Genomic DNA, 18,706 nt, shown 5'->3' with positions numbered 1-18,706 from the left:
ATATGTACAAAATAAATTAAGGATAAATATTTCTTAATTTGAAAAGGTCAAAAAGTTAAAAATTAAAAATTAAAAGTTAATTTATACTTTTGTTTTATGAGAATTAATTTATGTTTTTTTAATAGAATAAGCCATAAATAGATATAATTTGAAAAAAGTGAATATAAAGCATATTCTACCATACAATGAAAGGAAAATAAGGCATAAAAGACAAACCATAATATGTACAATTCTTGTGAAGTTTTGAATATCATGTTTTAATTGACAATATATGTATTTAAAAGACCAATTTTTTTGTGGTACATAATATTATTCACCAATACCATACAAGAATTTGTACAACACTTCTAGAATGCTCTAGAAAAATTTCACATTAACTACACAACGCCTTAGATAAAATTCCTCAATACTAATAAAATCATATTCAAAATTTGTTTTTCATCTACCAAATTCAAAACAACGCGCGATCAAAGACCTCCTCAACTCGCGCCAAAAATAGGAATAAGGAAATATTTTGGGGCCTCCGAAGTTCGTTTGGTATGAAATTCAAAGAATATACACAAGTTATACGATTGGAGGGGCGAGCACTGGGCAGAAACATGCAAAACTCTTATTTGTTCGATTATGGCTTCCGCAATCCTTGAGCTTTAGGTTATCGTCCAACTGTATGAAAAGTAACAACCATTTTGGTGATCGAAATATATAGAAATAAGATTCATGTAGGATGTAGCTTAATGTTTACGCCTATGGTACTCGAACTCGTAAACTAGTCTCGTACATGTAGTTTTAAATTTTTCTAGAATATCAAGTCTCCATGTAAAGCCAAGAGTCAGAATAACATAGTATCAATCGAGATAAGCCAAGAAATGAGCTTTGCGTATAATAAAACTTGATCTCACCTACTAAGACAGAAGAAGATTTTCCGAGCTTAACAAGACATGTCGGTTGGCTGGTTTTTGGCAACTCCGCCATCAAGTGTTACGGATTTGGTGGAGACATCATAAGATGAAAAGACCTTCTTCTGTAACCGAGAATAAGTAACTATGTCAAATATCATTCCTCAACAAGAAGCACATATAATGATATAATGACTTTCAATCAACCTCAAGTTTGTATGCTAAATTCGTTTTCCTAGATTTTGACAAACAATCAACAAGAAGTTGCAACAAATGGTCAACAAGAACCAATCACATCAAGATAGTTTGATTCAGTGTCACATGATTCACTAATCTCCTCACGAATCGCAAATCGAAAAAGACGAATTACGGTCGGTTTTTGGCTATTCTTGGGCACATTTGAGCGAATCACGAATTCAAAAAGCTTATTAGCTATCGAATTATATTACATTGGTTTGATTCATCATCCAACTCCTTTTTCTTTTGGTTTTTATATTGAAATATATCTTAAAGATAATTCATTAGTGCCTATTGACAGGGTATTAGTGAACAGATAAAGAAGATATAAAGTTGAAACTCATGGGACTTAAAAAGAGGGTGAGGCAGACCGGGCGGATTAGAAAAGGACATAAAAGATTTAAACATAAAAGTTGAGATGGTAGAAAATCGAAATGAATTGAGAAGAACTCATGCGGACGACCTCTGGAACAAATATGTTGGTTCATGTAGCCGATCCTAATCTTTTGAAATTAAGGATTTGGTGTTGTTGTAAGAGAAAGTGAAAAGGGGTTGAAAAAAAAAAGAAACCCACATTGTGTCAAGTTTAGTACTTCTACGACATCTCAATATGGTTAAATACTTGTATATAACAAAGAGGAAATTTCTGCAGATTTCAACACATATAAGATCACAAAAGATCAGAAAAAATTAGTACTTACAATTGGTTCAAAATCAGGGCTAGACAGATTCATAGTCAGGTTTCGCATCAGCAACAATACCTGTGGACAAGATGAACATGATCTAAGGATTGGAAATAAATTGTTATGGTTATATAATATATCCTGAGGCTTTAACCATCAGTTTAAACTTTTGGTTGAGTTGGTTCCTTGACACGGTATCAGAAGCCATCGTGACAAGAGATCGCAAATTCGATATTTAGAGCCGAGTATGAGGACTTTTTTTGTGTGCATCCACACTTCTAGCCAAAAGGGCTCTAGTGTGACGGGGCATGTTAGAGTATATAACATATCCTAAGGCCTCAACCATCAACTTAAGTTGACGGTTGAGGCAGTTATATACTCTACATAAATAAAACGCAGATGCAACTGGTAAGATGATCCTACATATTTACACAGCGTATAAAACCATGAAAAATCCATTTAGCATAGTAGTAAGACTATCCCGGGCATTCCCAAGTGCCAACAACAAGAGCAAAGCGTCTTAGTGACCGGACTTTTTTAGCTTGCCTACAACATGAAAATGAAGACGTTGCCACAAATTGCAGCCTGCTATAACATCATAAGATTTCAGGTAAAAAAAATATAGAAAATAAATAATAAAAACAAATAAGTTTGGTGGATTTGAAAGCCTTTACAACTCTACTTTTGGTTTCGGGTTGGAAAATTTTGGGTCGAGTCAAAGTCAAATTTGATGTTCACACTTGGATTCGACTTAATTATAAACCTCCCTAACTATAAACTGGATAAGACTTAACTGTTTCAAAATTGATTGGATCCATCTCTTTGAGCTTCCGCACATGACCCTTGGTGTCTGGGTCGAAGACACTTCCTATGAAGTTATAAACCTCCGCAAAATCCGGCAAACCTGCAATCACGTTCAAAATGATGGTCAATCAAGCTACACAAGCTCTACTAGTTTGATTAATTAAGCAGCATCCGGGATGAAAATTATCGAACGAGTATATCAGAATCAATACGACAAATATAAGTCATAGAGATTCTAATTCAGTCGACTCTCTTCCAAAAGGAAATGCTAATGTCTACATGAGAATTTTGAAACTGAATACGAATCATTAGTCTTGCATTAACTAACAAGCAATTCAGGGGAAACATTTTTGGCTAATTGAGCAATGAATTGTGTATATGTTCCTTAAAAGCGCTAATAATTAATTTCAGGGCTCGTTAATTGTCCATATATCGTCAAATTATAGGCAGAAAACGGCACTGTTACTTCATGTAAGATTTCATATTTCTGTTTCAAGATTTTACCACTGGCCAGCTGACAAGGTAAGCAGTGGAATTACTTGACTATTTCTGCAATAAATCAATAATAGTGGCATCAACGAAAGAAAAGGTGAAAAACCATATTGAGAAACACAGATATAGGTGTTCATTCAGGTCATTGGGTTGATTTCGGATTAGATATTTCGGGTCGGGTTAAAATCGGGTTTTGTGTCCACATGGCTTTTTATGTAATTGTAAATCATTTTTTACGTTGAGTCAAATCGGGTTCAGTTATAAAGTCAAGCAAATATAGGGTCATCGAGTCTGTTTCGAACACCTCTAAACACAGATGATAAAATCTATGACTTGCATGATGCATGACATAATGTAAAGAGAGCTTACCGTGAATTACAGGGCTTTTCTCTTGCTTTAATAACTCTGAAGCTGGAACAGATTTGTTTGAGCTCCCAATACCACTTACAGAGCTGCAACTCATTCTAGGAACGCCCATTTTCCCAACATCTAAAGAAACAAAAAACAAGCACATCAATGCAGTGAAGTTATTTCGTAAAGAAATGAAAACACTATTTGCCTTTTCGTTAAATTTGTTAGGCCAGGCCAATTTGTCACATAATCTCACCGTGACCCACTCATGTGGACACGCGACACCTGTGGGCTCCGGCCCACAAACCCACGGGTCAAGAGCGTTGACTTGCACATACACTTGGTGAGGTTCATTGTCTCCCAAAACCATGTGATAGTAGGAGAATTAGCTCACCCAGTATATATGCAAGTCCACAACCCACTATTTTATCGATGTAAGATCTTGTCTCACATGTGAAGTGTTTCCAACAAAATTAATACCGAACTTTCCTCATCTCCCTAGAGAGAGGCGGGGGGAGGCATAGAGCATGGCGAACTTTTGAGTTACTTATTGGAGTAAAAAACTCGAAAAAATCTTCTTTACAAGAGTAAAACATGTTTTTCCATTTGAACACAAAAAAAATTCTTGCACGAGAGAACTACACATGCCTTCAGCAATAGTAAGATTAAAATCTTCTTGGGGTGACATGAATCCACCGGTAGTAGCGTTTGTGAGAACTGAACCATCGCTCCATGCAGGGTATCCAGGCGCAATAGAATTGAAGGAAGCAGAATAGGGCATGGCTGTTTGTGGTGGCACTGACACCGACAATTGACCTAAAAACATCCAAATAAGTACTACAAAAGTACAAATATAATACCAATAATAGTTGCATTAATCAAATCTGACCATGACAAACCATTTTTTGGTGCTTTTTGGGGGTAAGGATGAGCCGCCTTACGCTTAGGCCGAGGTGGTGGCACATGTGCTGCAGTACCATTTTTTTGAACTTTTAAAAAATATTTCTGGGCATGGCTTCTAATCTGCAGAAACATAACTCAATATAAAAAAAATGTCCAAAAGTAGGGAAAAAAAAGTCACGTGTCCAAAGTTCAAACTCCAAAGCTAGTGATTTTCTGATTTCCTGAAGAAAACATTTTCCAAACTGGCTATGTCCATTTGGGTCGCCGGTCAGGTTTCTAATGTGATGATTTTGGGCCAGGTCATTAGAAAACAAAGGCAAACGCTCCGATTACTCAAGGACTCTAACTAGAACTAGAAGTTGATCATGCACTACACTCAAAGCATGACATGCTATTGTATGAAAATATGTACTCTCAATACAGTTCGCAAAGTCCAGTATTAGGCAGAGTGCAATGAGCGTCGATGAAATCTTGTAGTACATTGATCAACTTGCCGATTAGTATATTTTTTAGCATAACTCGCAAACTCATACAATTTGTCTTGGTAATGGAAACCATGGGGAAAGAAATTAACTTTAAGGCTTGAAAGTTATATGTTGAAAGTGACTACCTTGAGTATCTTCAACTATCCTATCAGTCATTTACTTATCGGTTTGTCTTACCTATGCCATAAGGTGTTGCATATTAGATGAAGCACTAAAACATAGTATGAGCTCATATAGCACCAATATTTTTCAATTGAGTAACGGAAGTACTGGAGCATGTAAAAGGTACCCCTTGGCCCTTGCCGGAGCAAACAAACAGATAAAAAGTTATGTCAATAAAGAAACGGAAACCTGAATCACAGTTTTTGAACCGACAAAATCTTCAATTTTCTTCCAATCACGATCAAACCTAAACAATCCATAAAGAAAGCAAAAGATTTATTTCAAGTAATAATACCGGCAACAATGGATGTCCCAAGAGCCTAAAACACATTTAAGTTCAGGGATGACAAATAGTGGGTCTCAGTCAAGAATAAAAAGCAAAAAATCAACCAACAGATACAATAATCCTACATGAAGCAGACTGCTGATATCTAGAGAAGCGAAGCAGCTGCTTCATCCCATATGCCACTCCTCATCATAATTCATGTTATCAACCTCATTTCTCGGACAATGTTTTAGGAAAAATGATTTCCGGATCCTTGGATTACTGATAGAGGGAACATATTTTCAAATGCTTAAAAAAGGTTTACCAAGGGTGTAAATATGTTGTTCTACCATAAAGAAGGAAGGGATGCACATTTCATCTACATCACATATAGCGTACCTCCCTACTTAACTCCTTGCCCTCACTTCTACATTTATGTGTAACACCTATACCAAGTAACCAGCAATGAAAGTAATGTTAACACACTCGATACCAGTTGAAATATACTCTTCAATACATTCAGGGTTGGAATTGTTTTCCTTTCAACGAAGAAAGTCTTAGCATTACGCTTTCATATCAAAGGTTAATTCCATTACACAAGCCTCCCTTGAATAAGGTAAGCCTTTGCTTGTAACAGGTTCATGCACTTCTTTTGGCCTATTTACACTACATTTAAATTGAAGTAATTAAAGGAAAAGGAAGAAAATGGATATGCCATACGGACAATACATTTTCTTTTGTTTGAATACCATTTTTGGAGGTGATGCACGACCAAGTTCACCCCTAGGTAGGGATTTACCTTATGTTCCCGCTAAACAAACAAGAAACACTTGTAATTCAATTCCCTTTCTTTCCTTCCCTTCCCCTCCCTTTTCCCTTCCCTTCACTTCCTTGTCCTTCCCGCTAAACAAACAAGGGAAACTACCCATGTTATTAAATCCCCTTTTTTCTTTTCCTTCCCCTTCCTTTTCTCTTCCCCTCACTTCCATACCCTTCAGACTCCCCTTGTTATTCAATCGCCTACCTTTCCTTCCCTTCCCCTTCCCTTCACTTCCTTGCCCTTCCCTTCCCATTTCCTTCTAAACAAACAAGGGAAACTACCCATATTATTCAATTCCCAGCCTTTCCTTTCCTTCCCCTTCCCTTTCCTCTTCCCCTCACTTCCACACCCTTTAGACTCCCCTTGTTATTCAATCTCCTAGATTCCTTCCTTCCCCTTCCTCTTCACTTCACTTCCTTGACCTTCCCTTCCTAGGAAACTACCCATGTTATTCAATCCCCTTCCTTTCATTTCCTTTCCTTCCCCTTTCCTTTTCTTTCCTTCCCCTTTCTTTCCTCTTCCCCTCACTTCCATACCCTTCAGACTCCCCTTGTTATTCAATCTCCTACCTTTCCTTTCCTTCCCCTTCTCTTCACTTCCTTGACCTTCCCTTCCTAGTTCCTTCTAAACAAACAAAGGAAACTCCCCATGTTGTTCATTCCCCTTCCTTTCCCTTCCCCTTTCCTACCCTTCCCTTCCCCTCCTAAATCCTGATCCAAACATATTAATTAAAAGTGAGAAATTCATCCGCACAACCATAACTATGACTACGCTTACACATAGTTTGAAGAACACAAGCACGCTCGCAAGCGCACACACACACAGGCAGCTCTAGCTCAAATTTTCCATCAAACATCAACAAATAAGAAACCTAATCTCATTCCGATCACAACAGACTCAACTTCCAATAACAATTTAACTAATGCAAAATCAAACACAAAATAAATCAACCCCAGAAAATTAAATAATGAAAAAACTCTCCAAAGCAAACCCATTAATAATCTGAGTACAAAAAATTGTTAGTAGTAGAAAATCAAAAAACATACAGTTGAAGAGCTTCAAGAAATTTATCATGTTCTTCATCTGTCCAACTCTCACGAGACTTAGTGATTGTATAAGGCTTCCTTACTTTCTTTCCCGATGACCCTTCTCCGGACGTACTAGGTGGAGTATTGGACTGCGGCGTATTCATGTCAAAAGTGTCAAGATTGTTCAATTAGCGACGCTTTTTTCAAGTGCTAAACAAACTCCACTAACAATGGTAAAGACTAAGGAGTATCTTGTATGAGATGTGGTGATCTTAGATACATAAGTAAACCCAATGAAATGGAGTTATGTAGGGCCCACCATGGAAACCATGAAAGTGAAGGTGGAAGATGTGAAGGGGGAAAGGGGGGATTTTAAATGTGTGGGTGGAAATGGAATCAAGGAAGAGGTGGGCAAGTTTGGTTTCATTGTCAACCATTCAGCTAAACTTGTGTTGTATAGTATAATCCTCTATTGCGGGTCCATTGTTGTCAACCATACACAATATCACTTGTTTTTGATGTTCTTTCACATGTTGACACGTGTTGTTTTTCTCACCCAAACATTTTTACCACTCACTATTTATATGAAACTGTCTCAGTATTCGGGCTCAAACTCGCTTTTGTAATTCATTATTAATTGTGCGTATCACTTTAACTCACTAATATACCCCTCCTATTCATTTTAGGTGTCTCATTTATTTTATGTACTCTATCTAATGCACCTATTCAATTTATAATATATCTAATTATGTATAATTAAAAATTATAAAAAATTTATATTGATAAAATTTATATTAAAAGGAATCAAAAAAGATCCCACGTGACTATTTTTTAACTTATAGATTAATAATAAAATACAATTTAAGAATACTAGATAAATAGTGCTCCAAAAGTAAATGGAACACGTAAGGAGAATAGGAGGAAATACAAGTTAGCGCAATAAAACTAGTCTTAATATGAGACTGTCTTTTATTGCTAGTCTCACTATAAGACTGTCTTATTTAAAAAGTTGTGAACATGTTATTGCTTGTATTTGTTCTGATTAGATCGCAGGGTGAGAGGAGGGGATGATTTGGGTATGAATAATTGATCTTATGACCTTGTATGAAGAAAGATGTAACTTGTTATAACCGAGATAATATTCGATTTTCTTATTGCTGGTGCTTAAAAGGATTGTTTGATGGTTCTTGGTCGTTGGTTGTTGGCTTATTTGACCAGTCGATGGTAGTATGATTTTGTTTGTCGAAAGGATGCGATTTTAATGGGATATAAGAAGTATTTATTTTGTTACACGGTAGGCGGAGAGGAAGAGATGATTGGGTATGAATTGAAATCATGACCTTAAATAAAAGAAGGTAATAGTTGCTCCAACTGAGATAATGCTTGATTCTCTTATTGTTTGTACTTAAAAGATTGTTTGACAGTTCTTGGTCGTTGATTATTGGCTTATTTGACCAATCGATAGTATTGATTTTGTTTCTCGAAGTGAACTGAATTTATAAGTTTCAATGGAATTTCTATGTGTAAAAAATAAACCCAACCTATCCGATTTTTCCTTTTATGTATATGTGGTCTTTTACATTTATTTAAATACATTTTAGTTTTGTATATGGTTTATGGACTTATTTTGGAACCAACTAAATCTTAAAATGTAAAAAAAAAGTAAAGTATAAACAATTAGATTAAGATCCATTAAGGATTTATTTTACCCTCAATCTGTCGGATTTGATGGATCTTGTTCTGAATCTAAAATCTTTTGGTCCTACGAATTTGAATTTTTATTTAGATTTAATATATTCAGATCATATATTTGAGATAAATTTTGGATCCCTAAAAAGCTAAAATAAATAAATTTTAATCTCAATCGGATTGAATCTGATTCAAATTCAACCCATTCATGACAAATCTTATCAATGATAAACCACGATGCCCACATTTGATTGTTAGAATGCTTATATAAATCTAAGCACTTCTTCAAATGATTTTTCTCATCTTTTCCTCATTAGTCATTACTAACAACATTTATAGCACATACAAATAAATCTAAATCCAACATAGAAAGAAGAAAAGTTATGATTTTAACGAGAGTTGTTCAAAATAAATTTGATAATTATATTTAGCTAATTTTGTAATCAAAATCGGTTTTAACCTAATTTTAAAATAGGGTCATAAATTTTTAATTATGTAAAAGGTAATGTGGACACAAGACTTGATTCTGAACAGATCCTAAACATTTGATCTAAAATAGATCTGATGTCCCGAATTAACAACTCTAATTTTACCTAATTTAAAACCACTAAGATCATACATAATTCGGTTTAGGACACGCTAATATTTTTGACATTTATACTTAATTTAAAAAAATAATGAAACTAAGAGAGTGACAAGTTGATTTAGCAGTTGAAAGTTATTTCTTTCACTCTTACGCCAAAGCTTAATTCTTACCAACTATGAAAAAGAATTTGTCCAAAATTAACTTGATTGAACGATATCGTTAAAAACCCAACTTAACCTAAAGAAATTATTTATAAAAATAAAAATCAAATCATCAAATAAATTACATACATAAAAAAGTAAAAATTAAATAAATTAACCCAAAATATTATATTCAGAATCCGAACAAAAATTTAAATAAAGATTCCTTAGTTAAAAAAAAAAGGAAAATATAAAAAAGTGAAAGCATAAAAGGAGTATTCCAAATTCCAATTCATCTAATCTGAATCCTAATTCCTAGTCCTAAATTTAGCCGATAGCCTGTACAAACATAGGCCCCAAAAAACACTGCCAGAATATAAAAATATTTATTTTTTCATTATAGTTGCTCCTCTCATTTTGTTTTATTTGGTAATTGAATGTGTTGTTTTAATATATACCTAATTATTCCATTTAATTTTTTATTCTTATTTTGATAACATTTTAACTCTTAATATTTCAAATTATTCTTAATTTAAAATTATAAAAAGTTAATATTAATAATTCTTGTATTGAGACGAATTAAACACGATTCCACATGACTATGTAAATTAAAATTTATAAAAATTTAATATTATAAAAGTATGGTATTTAAACTAGATTTCATTTAGCTATTTCATTCATTTCATTATATTTGATATATTACCTTTATTACACAATTCAATATGTTTTTTTGGCCTTTTATATCTTGAGTTATGAATAACTAAAAATTATAAAATTTGATATTATAAAAATATGCAATTAGACAATTCAAACAAAATTTCATATAACTATATTTCTTTATAGGCAATAAAAAAATAACTTTGAATATCGAACAATAGCAAAAATACTTGCGTGGCAATGTCTCTAAACAAAGATATTATATTTTTTTTCTAGCACATTCTCGGAAATAAATTTGAATACCGAACAATACCAATAAAATAGTTGTGTAGAAAGTACTCTCATTTGACAAATTTTTGCTGCATTTTTTATTTTGATCTATTTTATAAAACTTTTTAATTAATTTTAATCCACACCTTCTAAATTTTTATTTCTTCTAATCTACATGTTTCTCCAATTAGTCTATAAATATTTTTTTTACCCACAATTATTAATTTTCAAATTTTATGGTTCTAGCAAATTCTATGGGATAGGACGAGCAATAATAAACCTCTCCTAAACCCACCGGAAATTTATATGCTTCTCTCTCCTCCGTCCTGTCTCCTTCTCTCTCTTCTCAATCTGATACGACTTAATTTAACTCTCTCTGCTCTTCCCCTTTTCTTACGCAATCCGCCATTACTATTTACTTTAAGCTTTCTCTTTAATTCTCTCCATTTTATTTCCCCTTTTCATTGGTTACACAATATGCCCACCAACCCCTTTTGCTTTTAATCTCATCACAAATTCATCCACCAGCAAAAAATCAACAATGTTGGATCTTAATCTGTGTATTTTTTCACCCGTTTCTAATAATTCCGAACATTCCTGTGCTTCCAATTCTTCGATTGATAATAATACCGATTCTATCTCTTCTAATTCCCAAAATTTTGGTTACAGTTTCGATATTCTTAAAAATTCTTACACTAACAATGGAAGTGATGATTACCCGTTAGAATCGGATCACGGGTCTGCTTCAAATGGGTTTGTTACCAAAGACTTTTTCCCACTTTCTGCAATTCCGGGTCAGGGTCAGAGTCAGAATCACCCAGTTATGGGTTTGGTTGAGGTCAGATCGTTGATTACTCAAAATCATCAATCACAACAAGTTAAGAAAAGTAGAAGGGGTCCAAGGTCCAGAAGTTCTCAGTATCGTGGTGTTACTTTTTATCGTAGAACTGGTAGATGGGAATCTCATATCTGGTATTGATCATCTGGTTTACTGTTTTTCTTTCTTTTTTTTATCATTTTTGTTTTGATCATCAGATGAATTGGCAATGTGAATGTTTTTAACATTATCTATGGTAAGTTTATTATGATTTTTGCCTAACTTGAATGGTAGGAAGTAAGAACTGATATCTTGTTCATATAGTCGAATCTGATGCCGTTTTTGTAGTTGTGCCTAATTTTGATGGTTTTTGGTGATAAATTTTAATTTTAACGTTATTCTAGTCAATATAATTAATGTTTATAAAATTCCGTCCATTTGGGCTGGATTTGAAGGGGTCGGATATATGTAACTGCGTCGCCAAATTTAATGTTTGATAAATTTTAATTTTAACGTTATTGTAGTCAATATAATTAATGTTTATAAAATTCCGTCCATTTGGACTGGGTTTGAAGGGGTCGGATATATGCAACCTCGTCACCAAATTTAATGTTTGATAAATTTTAATTTTAACGTTATTCTAGTCAATATAATTAATGTTTATAAAATTCCGTCTATTTGGGCCGAGTTTAGAGGTGTTCGCAATAAGTATATGATTTGATTGAGTCATTTAAATATAATTTATTATCATTCGAAATAAGTATAGATTTTTGGCCTATCAAAATAAAGGACCGCATAATTTAATTCAAAATATACAATATTTTGTAATTTGTTATATTTTAATTGATTGATATTCTCATTATTTTTCAATGTTTAGCAGTGTTGGTTAGTAAGGTCATTTAAAATTAATGCATTTATTGTGAAATTGCAGGGATAATGGGAAGCAAGTGTATTTGGGTAAGCATTTGTTTCCTTATAGGGATGGATATGATGGTTATAGATTGAAAATGCTTCTAGAAGCTTGTTTATATATCTGATAAATCTAATTTGTTCAATTGATATTCTAGGGGGATTTGATACTGCTCATGCTGCTGCTAGGTGAATGATCCATTTCAATTCCAACCCTCTTCTTTGAAACTGTTTTACCCTTTATTTTAATTTGTTTTATGTGATGAATGATGATGTTATGGGATACAGCTGTTCTTGTATGAGACTGTCTCATCAGGAAACTGACTCATATGGTTAAACCATTTTTATAATTAATTAATTTTAAATTGTAAGTAATCATTTTAACACACTAACGCCTTATTTGGTTAGTGGTACTAAATGGTGATAATGAGAATGATTATAGTGTAAAATTTCATCAAAAGTTTGATGTCATTTCCATCCATGGGTGAAACTTTGATTTGATCACAAAAAGTTCTTTTGTTTATATTTCCATTATCACCTAACAGCTCCTCTCCCAATGGAAATACATTGGAATAAATTTTATGAAGAAAATGAAATGATTGAAGTTGGACAAGTATGGCCATCAAGGTAGCCAAGAGATTTTTCAACCAAAATTACACTAGTTTTTATTTCCATTATCGTTTATTACCACCTACTAAACGTGCCGTAAATGTAAATGGGCCAACCCATTAGAGATTGTCTCACCATGGGATCATCTCATTTAAGAATTTGCATAGGGGAGAAGTGTTCATTCTACTGGCATTTTGATTCAGGGCATATGATAGAGCGGCAATCAAATTTCGTGGGGTGGATGCTGATATTAACTTTGATGTTAGTGATTATGAAGATGATCTTAAACAAGTAAGTTATCGGTGATGGAGTTGTTGAGTGAGTGTATGTAGTTTTTCATTGCGGAACATCATTATGGATGTTGTTTCACAGATGAATGGCTCGACTAAGGAAGAATTTGTGCATCTTCTTCGCCGTCAGAGCACTGGATTTTCGAGAGGAAGCTCGAAATATAGAGGAGTAACACTGCACAAATGCGGTCGATGGGAAGCTCGAATGGGACAACTCTTAGGAAAGAAGTAAGATGTTGATAACCTGAACTGAGTCTTATGGTAGATGATTTTTGCTATTACTAACAAGGGTAATGTTGCGTACATTCGACCCAGATCCTACCTAGGTGGGACCCTCTTATCGGCATTGCTCTGATTTGGTCGATTATCCCCTATTTCCATACTCGAATGTTCGGAAATCATCATCTGAGCTTTGTTGTTACTGAATATTCAGGTACATTTATCTCGGGCTGTACGACAGTGAAGTTGAGGCTGCAAGGTTCAGTTATTTGTTTCTTTTGTTCCACTTCACGTCCTAGTGTAATTGTTTCGATTGTAGATCAATGAACTTTTCTCGATTATGTATTCAGGGCGTATGACAAGGCAGCTCTACAATGTAACGGAAAGGAAGCTGTCACAAACTTCGACGCGAGCATATATGGAGATGAGCTAATACCCGGGGCAGACAATGGAGGTACGATCCCACGAAATCCCGATATATATCATGTTCAAAATGATTTTTACTTAAACAGTTGATTAATGAATTTTTGACGCAGGCGGCCAACATACTCTTGATTTGAACTTGGGGATAGGTACCCCGTCTTTTGCTGATACTCATACAAAGAGCAATATCGCTGATAGCCATTCCTTCCTTCATGACCGAGGCGGTTGGCTAAACGACATGGCCACAAAGGCAAGTACATTGAATCACTTAGCATGTAGTATTTGTTTTAGAATTATCCTTATTTCTGCTCGGAAGTTATATAAAAAACAAAACGCTGTGTTTTAGGATCAGAATTTGATTAAAGCATCAGCAGTCCCTCCGGTACATCATGGCCACACATTCCCTTCAAATCACCCTTCTGCTTGGAGTGGTTTTAACCCAATGCTTTTTCCTCTCTATCAGGTAGATTTAACTTATGAATAATTTTGATTGCAGTAGAACTGATCTATTTGTTCATGTAGCTGACACCAATCTTTTGGGATGACCATGTTAATTGCACTCAAGATTTTAGGCTAAAATTTTCTTATTTCGTTCAAAATTATATCATCATTGTACCCAATATATCCCGCTCATAGAAACTATGATTAGAGTATGGGGAGGGTTGGATGACGGCAAACCATACCCTTATCTATTTATTCATGTAGCCGACTAAATCTTTTGGGATGATCAAATTAATTGCACTCAAGAATTTAGGCTAAAATCGTCTTATTTCGTTCAAAATTCCATCATCATTGTATCCAATATCCCGCTCATAGAAACTATGATTAGAGTCTGGGGAGGGTTGGATGATGGCAAGCTATAACCTTATGTCATTGAGCCCGTCTTGTATGAGACCGTCTTACGGTGAGACGACATCAAAATAAAAAGCCCATAAGCTAAAAGTTTCTATTATTAAGCTATTTAACCTAAGCATGAGGCATGTCTTTCGATGAGATCGTTTTATGCAAGAATCGGAATGTATCAACACCGAACTGTTGCATTTGACAGGAAACACCAATAGAGAAGACACCTGAATCGGAAGCTTGGAGGAAATGGGCATGGCAAATGCAACTCCAATGCGCTCATGGTGGGGTCATACCAGCCCCAATCTTCTCTACTGCAGCATCATCAGGATTCCCTTCCATCACCACTGCTTCATCAGCTGCTGTTGGTCGAACCCACTTATCTAACTAAAAACAATACTACATTAGAAGACTTCACTCAAGAGTAAAAGCCATCACAATAACCTTATCTAACATGTTCTTGTATCTAATCCAATTGCTAATCTATGGACTATACTTCGGTCTTGATTTGGTAACTCGCAAACTCGGGGATCATGTATGGTTTATCCAAGGGTGCAAATTTTGTCAATGCTTATTAGCACCCTCTTGGGCATGGTGGAATCCTAAACCATTATTCTTAGTGATATTCAATGTGTGTAATGGTAGTATGTATCATAAACATGTATGAAATACACTTCTAGTGATTAGTACTCAAATTTCTTCATGAAATGTTGGTGTACAAAAGTTGTGAGATGTTTAAGGTTAATTCTATTAAGTTTTCATCTGAAGGTTGATCTTATGCGTAATCGAAAAGATCAAAGACTTTGGTATTATTGTGTTGTATTCGCTTCAAAACGGTTATTTTTTTAAAAAGTGATGCGTTAATTTTAGTTGTGTCTTTTTTTTTTATTTTATTTATTAATTTTGTTATATTTCTTTTATCTTCTTTACGTATAGTAGTATTTTTTGTGCACTTATTTCTTTGTCTTATTACCCACCACAAATTAATAAAAGAAAAGTTTACCTATAACAAAAATAAAACAAGGAAAAGTTGTTGCACCAGATTTTGGGGGTGTGTAAAAATATTCGATTTGGCATTTAATTTTGAATACCTCTACTTGGAACCTTGTGCTGTATTATACTTGCTATATTTGATTTTTTATGTAATATAATGCTATATTTTGATAAATTTTATGTTGAACTATACACATATAAAGATTATAAAAAGTTAATATTATGAAAGTATGCAATTAGACGATTCAAAAAGATCTCATTTGATTATATTTTTTCTTACACAATAGTCGCAACATATAAAATAAGTTTGAATGATGAATAGTGTGAATAATAAAAATGTAACGAGTATTTCAAAACGGAGAAAGTATTATATTCATTTTAAATGTGTATTAGACAACAAATGTAGTCAAGTACTATGAAATTCAATTTAAATGTGTATTTATATAAATTAGCTGTTTATAATTATACTTTTACATAAATACAAATAAGAAAATTATAAGAAACTATCTTATCTATAGATCTATTTGCAAAAAAATATCTTATGTATTTTTTTTTTGCAAAAAAACTACCTAATGTAATATATTTCTTTGCAAACGACTACCACTTAATGGAAAACGTTAATTGACCGTTAAGTTTGAGGGTTCACCACTTTAAGAGGTTAAGTTGTCTATGTGGCAGTATCTCATTGGTCCTCATATTTTTAAATAATTAAAAATTAAAACATATAAATTAACAAAAAAATAAAAAATATTTGACGTCATTTTTATCCGGATAATTTTTCAAAAACGGACGTCTCGATTATTCTTATGGGGTAACTCTTTCGAAAATCCGGTTGGAACAAGTACTTATTTTCGAAAGAGTAACTCCATAAGGATAATCACAACGTCCGTTTGTTGAAAAGATATCATTATGATGGGTAAAAATAAAGTTAAAAATCTTTTTCGATTTACGTGTTGGAAAATAGGCGAATAAATACCGGATTTCTAAAAGTGTTATCCCATAAGGATATTGCGACGTCTGTTTTTTTTGAAAAAGATGTTAAATATCTTTCGCTTTACGTGTCGGGAAATTGGCGAACAAGTACTTATTTCGATCAGATTTTCGAAAAAATTTACCCCATAAGGATAATCGCGACGTTCGTTTTTTGAGAAAAATATCGTTTATAATTAGTATTTGTGCCTTTCGATTAACATTACGTGTCATATAGTTTTAAGGTTTTTTTTGGCAATGATTTCAATTATAATTTATTCTTTCTTATTCCGCTCATTTCGTTCATCTTAAGTAACCAAAAATCACTAAAATTATGGTTGTAATTGGTTTATGGTTTTTTCATGGGATTTAAACATTTGTTTTTTTATTTAACAAACTATCGACAACTAACAATCAAAAACCAACATAATTTTTATCAAATATGTCCATAACAATTAAGACTTTTCTCAAATAAATGTTTTTTGTATAATAAATAAACAAAAAATACATCGAACTGGTCAAACCAACTAATAATTTTTACCCAAAAAATAGGAAGAGGGGTGGGCCACCACTAGGGAGTAGGGAGTAGGTGTAGGGTGTTGGTGTAGCATAAAAAAATGGTGACAGGTTTGAGAGGAAAAGGAAAGGAACATTTGATTGCACAGGCAACAATATAAGTTGAGGTTCTCTTATTTGTCATAAATGTCATCAATAACTATGAGAGTTGTACAAAACCTTGAGGTTTTAAAGGAGTTCCGCATTTTTCGGCTTTGCCTTAGGATTTGATAGTACACCTGCACCTCTTCTGTCCTTATCTCTTTCTAACTAAATTATCCAACTACATTTTTTTTCTTTATTTATTACCCCTTTTTATTCCATGTAATATTTTTATTTAATTTTTTATACTATTTATTAATTACTCTTAATTTACAGGGTAGTTTTGAGGTGTAATCGTCTAGAACTTAATTTATGAAACGGTCCAAATTGAGTTAGTTCTTATAATTAATAATTAGTATTTGTATAAGTAGCTTCTAATATGGATTGAACTTGCAGCATTAGGTTTCTCAGTTAAGCGCATAATTACTTAACTACATAATTGAAGAAAAAATAACCGAAAACTTTACTTATATAAGGGCCCTTTTTTAATTTAAGCCTAAGGCCCAAAAATTATCAGGAAAGACACTGTTAACTTGTACTTTATTTTTAATTTATAAGTTATAACATAGTCAGTGAGATATGTGTGATTCGCTTTAATTCAAATATCATTATTAATTTTTTTTTATAATTTTTAATCATGCACAGTTAAAGATGTTAATAATAGAATTATTGCATTAGTAAATTTACATAGCCAAATGGGACTATAAGGGTGAATAAGAGAAATATTATATCATAAGGTAAGATGCGGGAAAGGAAATGGAGTACATGAGATTTGATATAAGAATTTTATCTAGGACGACAATGCAATACTTTTTTCAACTGAGACAAGATCCAATTTTTATATTAAATAATATTATATTGTGGATAGTATATGGGTATGTTTGGCATACAATAGTTGGTTGGCTTGATTAGAAGGAAATATTAGCTGATAAGGCAACTGTTTCAGTTACTCATTGCGAAATTTTATGGTAAAAATAATTATTTTCTAATGTTTATTAGGAAAAAATGGCTAAAAAGCCAAAAACAAAAGAAAATTAGCTTAAAAATAGTTTAGCATAACCAAGAAGGAAGACAAAAGTAAAAGGCCAATGCATTGTCAAACATCCTAATAATGTCTTTTGAATTAGTTAAATTGTAGCAAATTTAAAGACAATATGCCAATAAACTTTGATTCTCATAATATAGTCTCAAAGAAAAACATACATTAAATTTTAAAAGATGAAAAAGTAAAAAAAAAAAAAAAAAAAAAAAAAAAAAAAAAAGAAGTTAATTACTATGGAATTTGAAAAAATAACAATCCAATATTAATCTGATGTGGATAATATTATAATAATTAAAATTTTTAATGTTGCAGATGAGAATTCGAGAGCATTATTTTGGGCAAATTTCTCTTTTACTTAACCCCATTTTGTTATTTTTTATGAGTATATTTTGTTATTTCATTATAAAAATAAACTATTAACACTTAACCCTCAAAGTTTCGCCTTTTTTAGCTATTTCAATTTATCA

The 18,706-nt window shown here is 33.1% G+C and overlaps 2 protein-coding genes across 2 annotated transcripts; one reads left to right on the top strand and one right to left on the bottom strand.

Annotated features, from left to right (window-relative positions):
- Positions 1 to 236: 236 nt before the first annotated feature.
- On the bottom strand, positions 237 to 7,584 carry LOC130827653 (protein REVEILLE 8-like). Its single transcript, XM_057693434.1, has 9 exons — positions 7,145 to 7,584; positions 5,203 to 5,260; positions 4,363 to 4,486; positions 4,112 to 4,279; positions 3,482 to 3,601; positions 2,611 to 2,720; positions 1,835 to 1,894; positions 900 to 1,021; positions 237 to 663 (listed from the first exon to the last, which is right to left on the bottom strand). The coding sequence occupies exons 1-8, from the start codon at positions 7,288 to 7,290 to the stop codon at positions 929 to 931; spliced, it is 879 nt and encodes a 292-aa protein (XP_057549417.1). The 5' UTR covers positions 7,291 to 7,584; the 3' UTR covers positions 237 to 663; positions 900 to 928.
- A 3,136-nt stretch (positions 7,585 to 10,720) lies between these two features.
- On the top strand, positions 10,721 to 15,455 carry LOC130827652 (APETALA2-like protein 3). The gene is made up of 10 exons (XM_057693432.1): positions 10,721 to 11,440; positions 12,217 to 12,242; positions 12,353 to 12,383; positions 13,007 to 13,094; positions 13,176 to 13,321; positions 13,527 to 13,571; positions 13,663 to 13,766; positions 13,849 to 13,985; positions 14,082 to 14,198; positions 14,784 to 15,455. Exons 1-10 carry the CDS (start codon positions 11,010 to 11,012, stop codon positions 14,967 to 14,969), a joined length of 1,311 nt encoding a protein of 436 aa, XP_057549415.1. The 5' UTR covers positions 10,721 to 11,009; the 3' UTR covers positions 14,970 to 15,455.
- The last annotated feature ends 3,251 nt before the right edge of the window (positions 15,456 to 18,706 follow it).

Source organism: Amaranthus tricolor, chromosome 11, assembly GCF_026212465.1.
Source record: "Amaranthus tricolor cultivar Red isolate AtriRed21 chromosome 11, ASM2621246v1, whole genome shotgun sequence".
Taxonomy (NCBI): Eukaryota; Viridiplantae; Streptophyta; class Magnoliopsida; order Caryophyllales; family Amaranthaceae; genus Amaranthus; species Amaranthus tricolor.
The sequence above is the reverse complement of the archived record's forward strand: the minus strand, read 5'-3'. Positions and strand labels throughout refer to the sequence as shown.

Excerpts from the sequence above, each read along its gene's own strand:
- LOC130827653 (XM_057693434.1), bottom strand. The coding sequence starts at position 7,290 with ATGAATACGCCGCAGTCCAATACTCCACCTAGTACGTCCGGAGAAGGG. Across the intron at positions 5,261-7,144 it reads TTTCTTGAAGCTCTTCAACT|GTTTGATCGTGATTGGAAGA; the intron begins GTATGTTTTTTG and ends TGGATTGTTTAG. Across the intron at positions 2,721-3,481 it reads GAAAAGCCCTGTAATTCACG|GTTTGCCGGATTTTGCGGAG; the intron begins GTAAGCTCTCTT and ends ACGTGATTGCAG.
- LOC130827652 (XM_057693432.1), top strand. The coding sequence starts at position 11,010 with ATGTTGGATCTTAATCTGTGTATTTTTTCACCCGTTTCTAATAATTCC. Across the intron at positions 12,243-12,352 it reads TGGGAAGCAAGTGTATTTGG|GGGGATTTGATACTGCTCAT; the intron begins GTAAGCATTTGT and ends TTGATATTCTAG. Across the intron at positions 13,572-13,662 it reads AGTGAAGTTGAGGCTGCAAG|GGCGTATGACAAGGCAGCTC; the intron begins GTTCAGTTATTT and ends TTATGTATTCAG.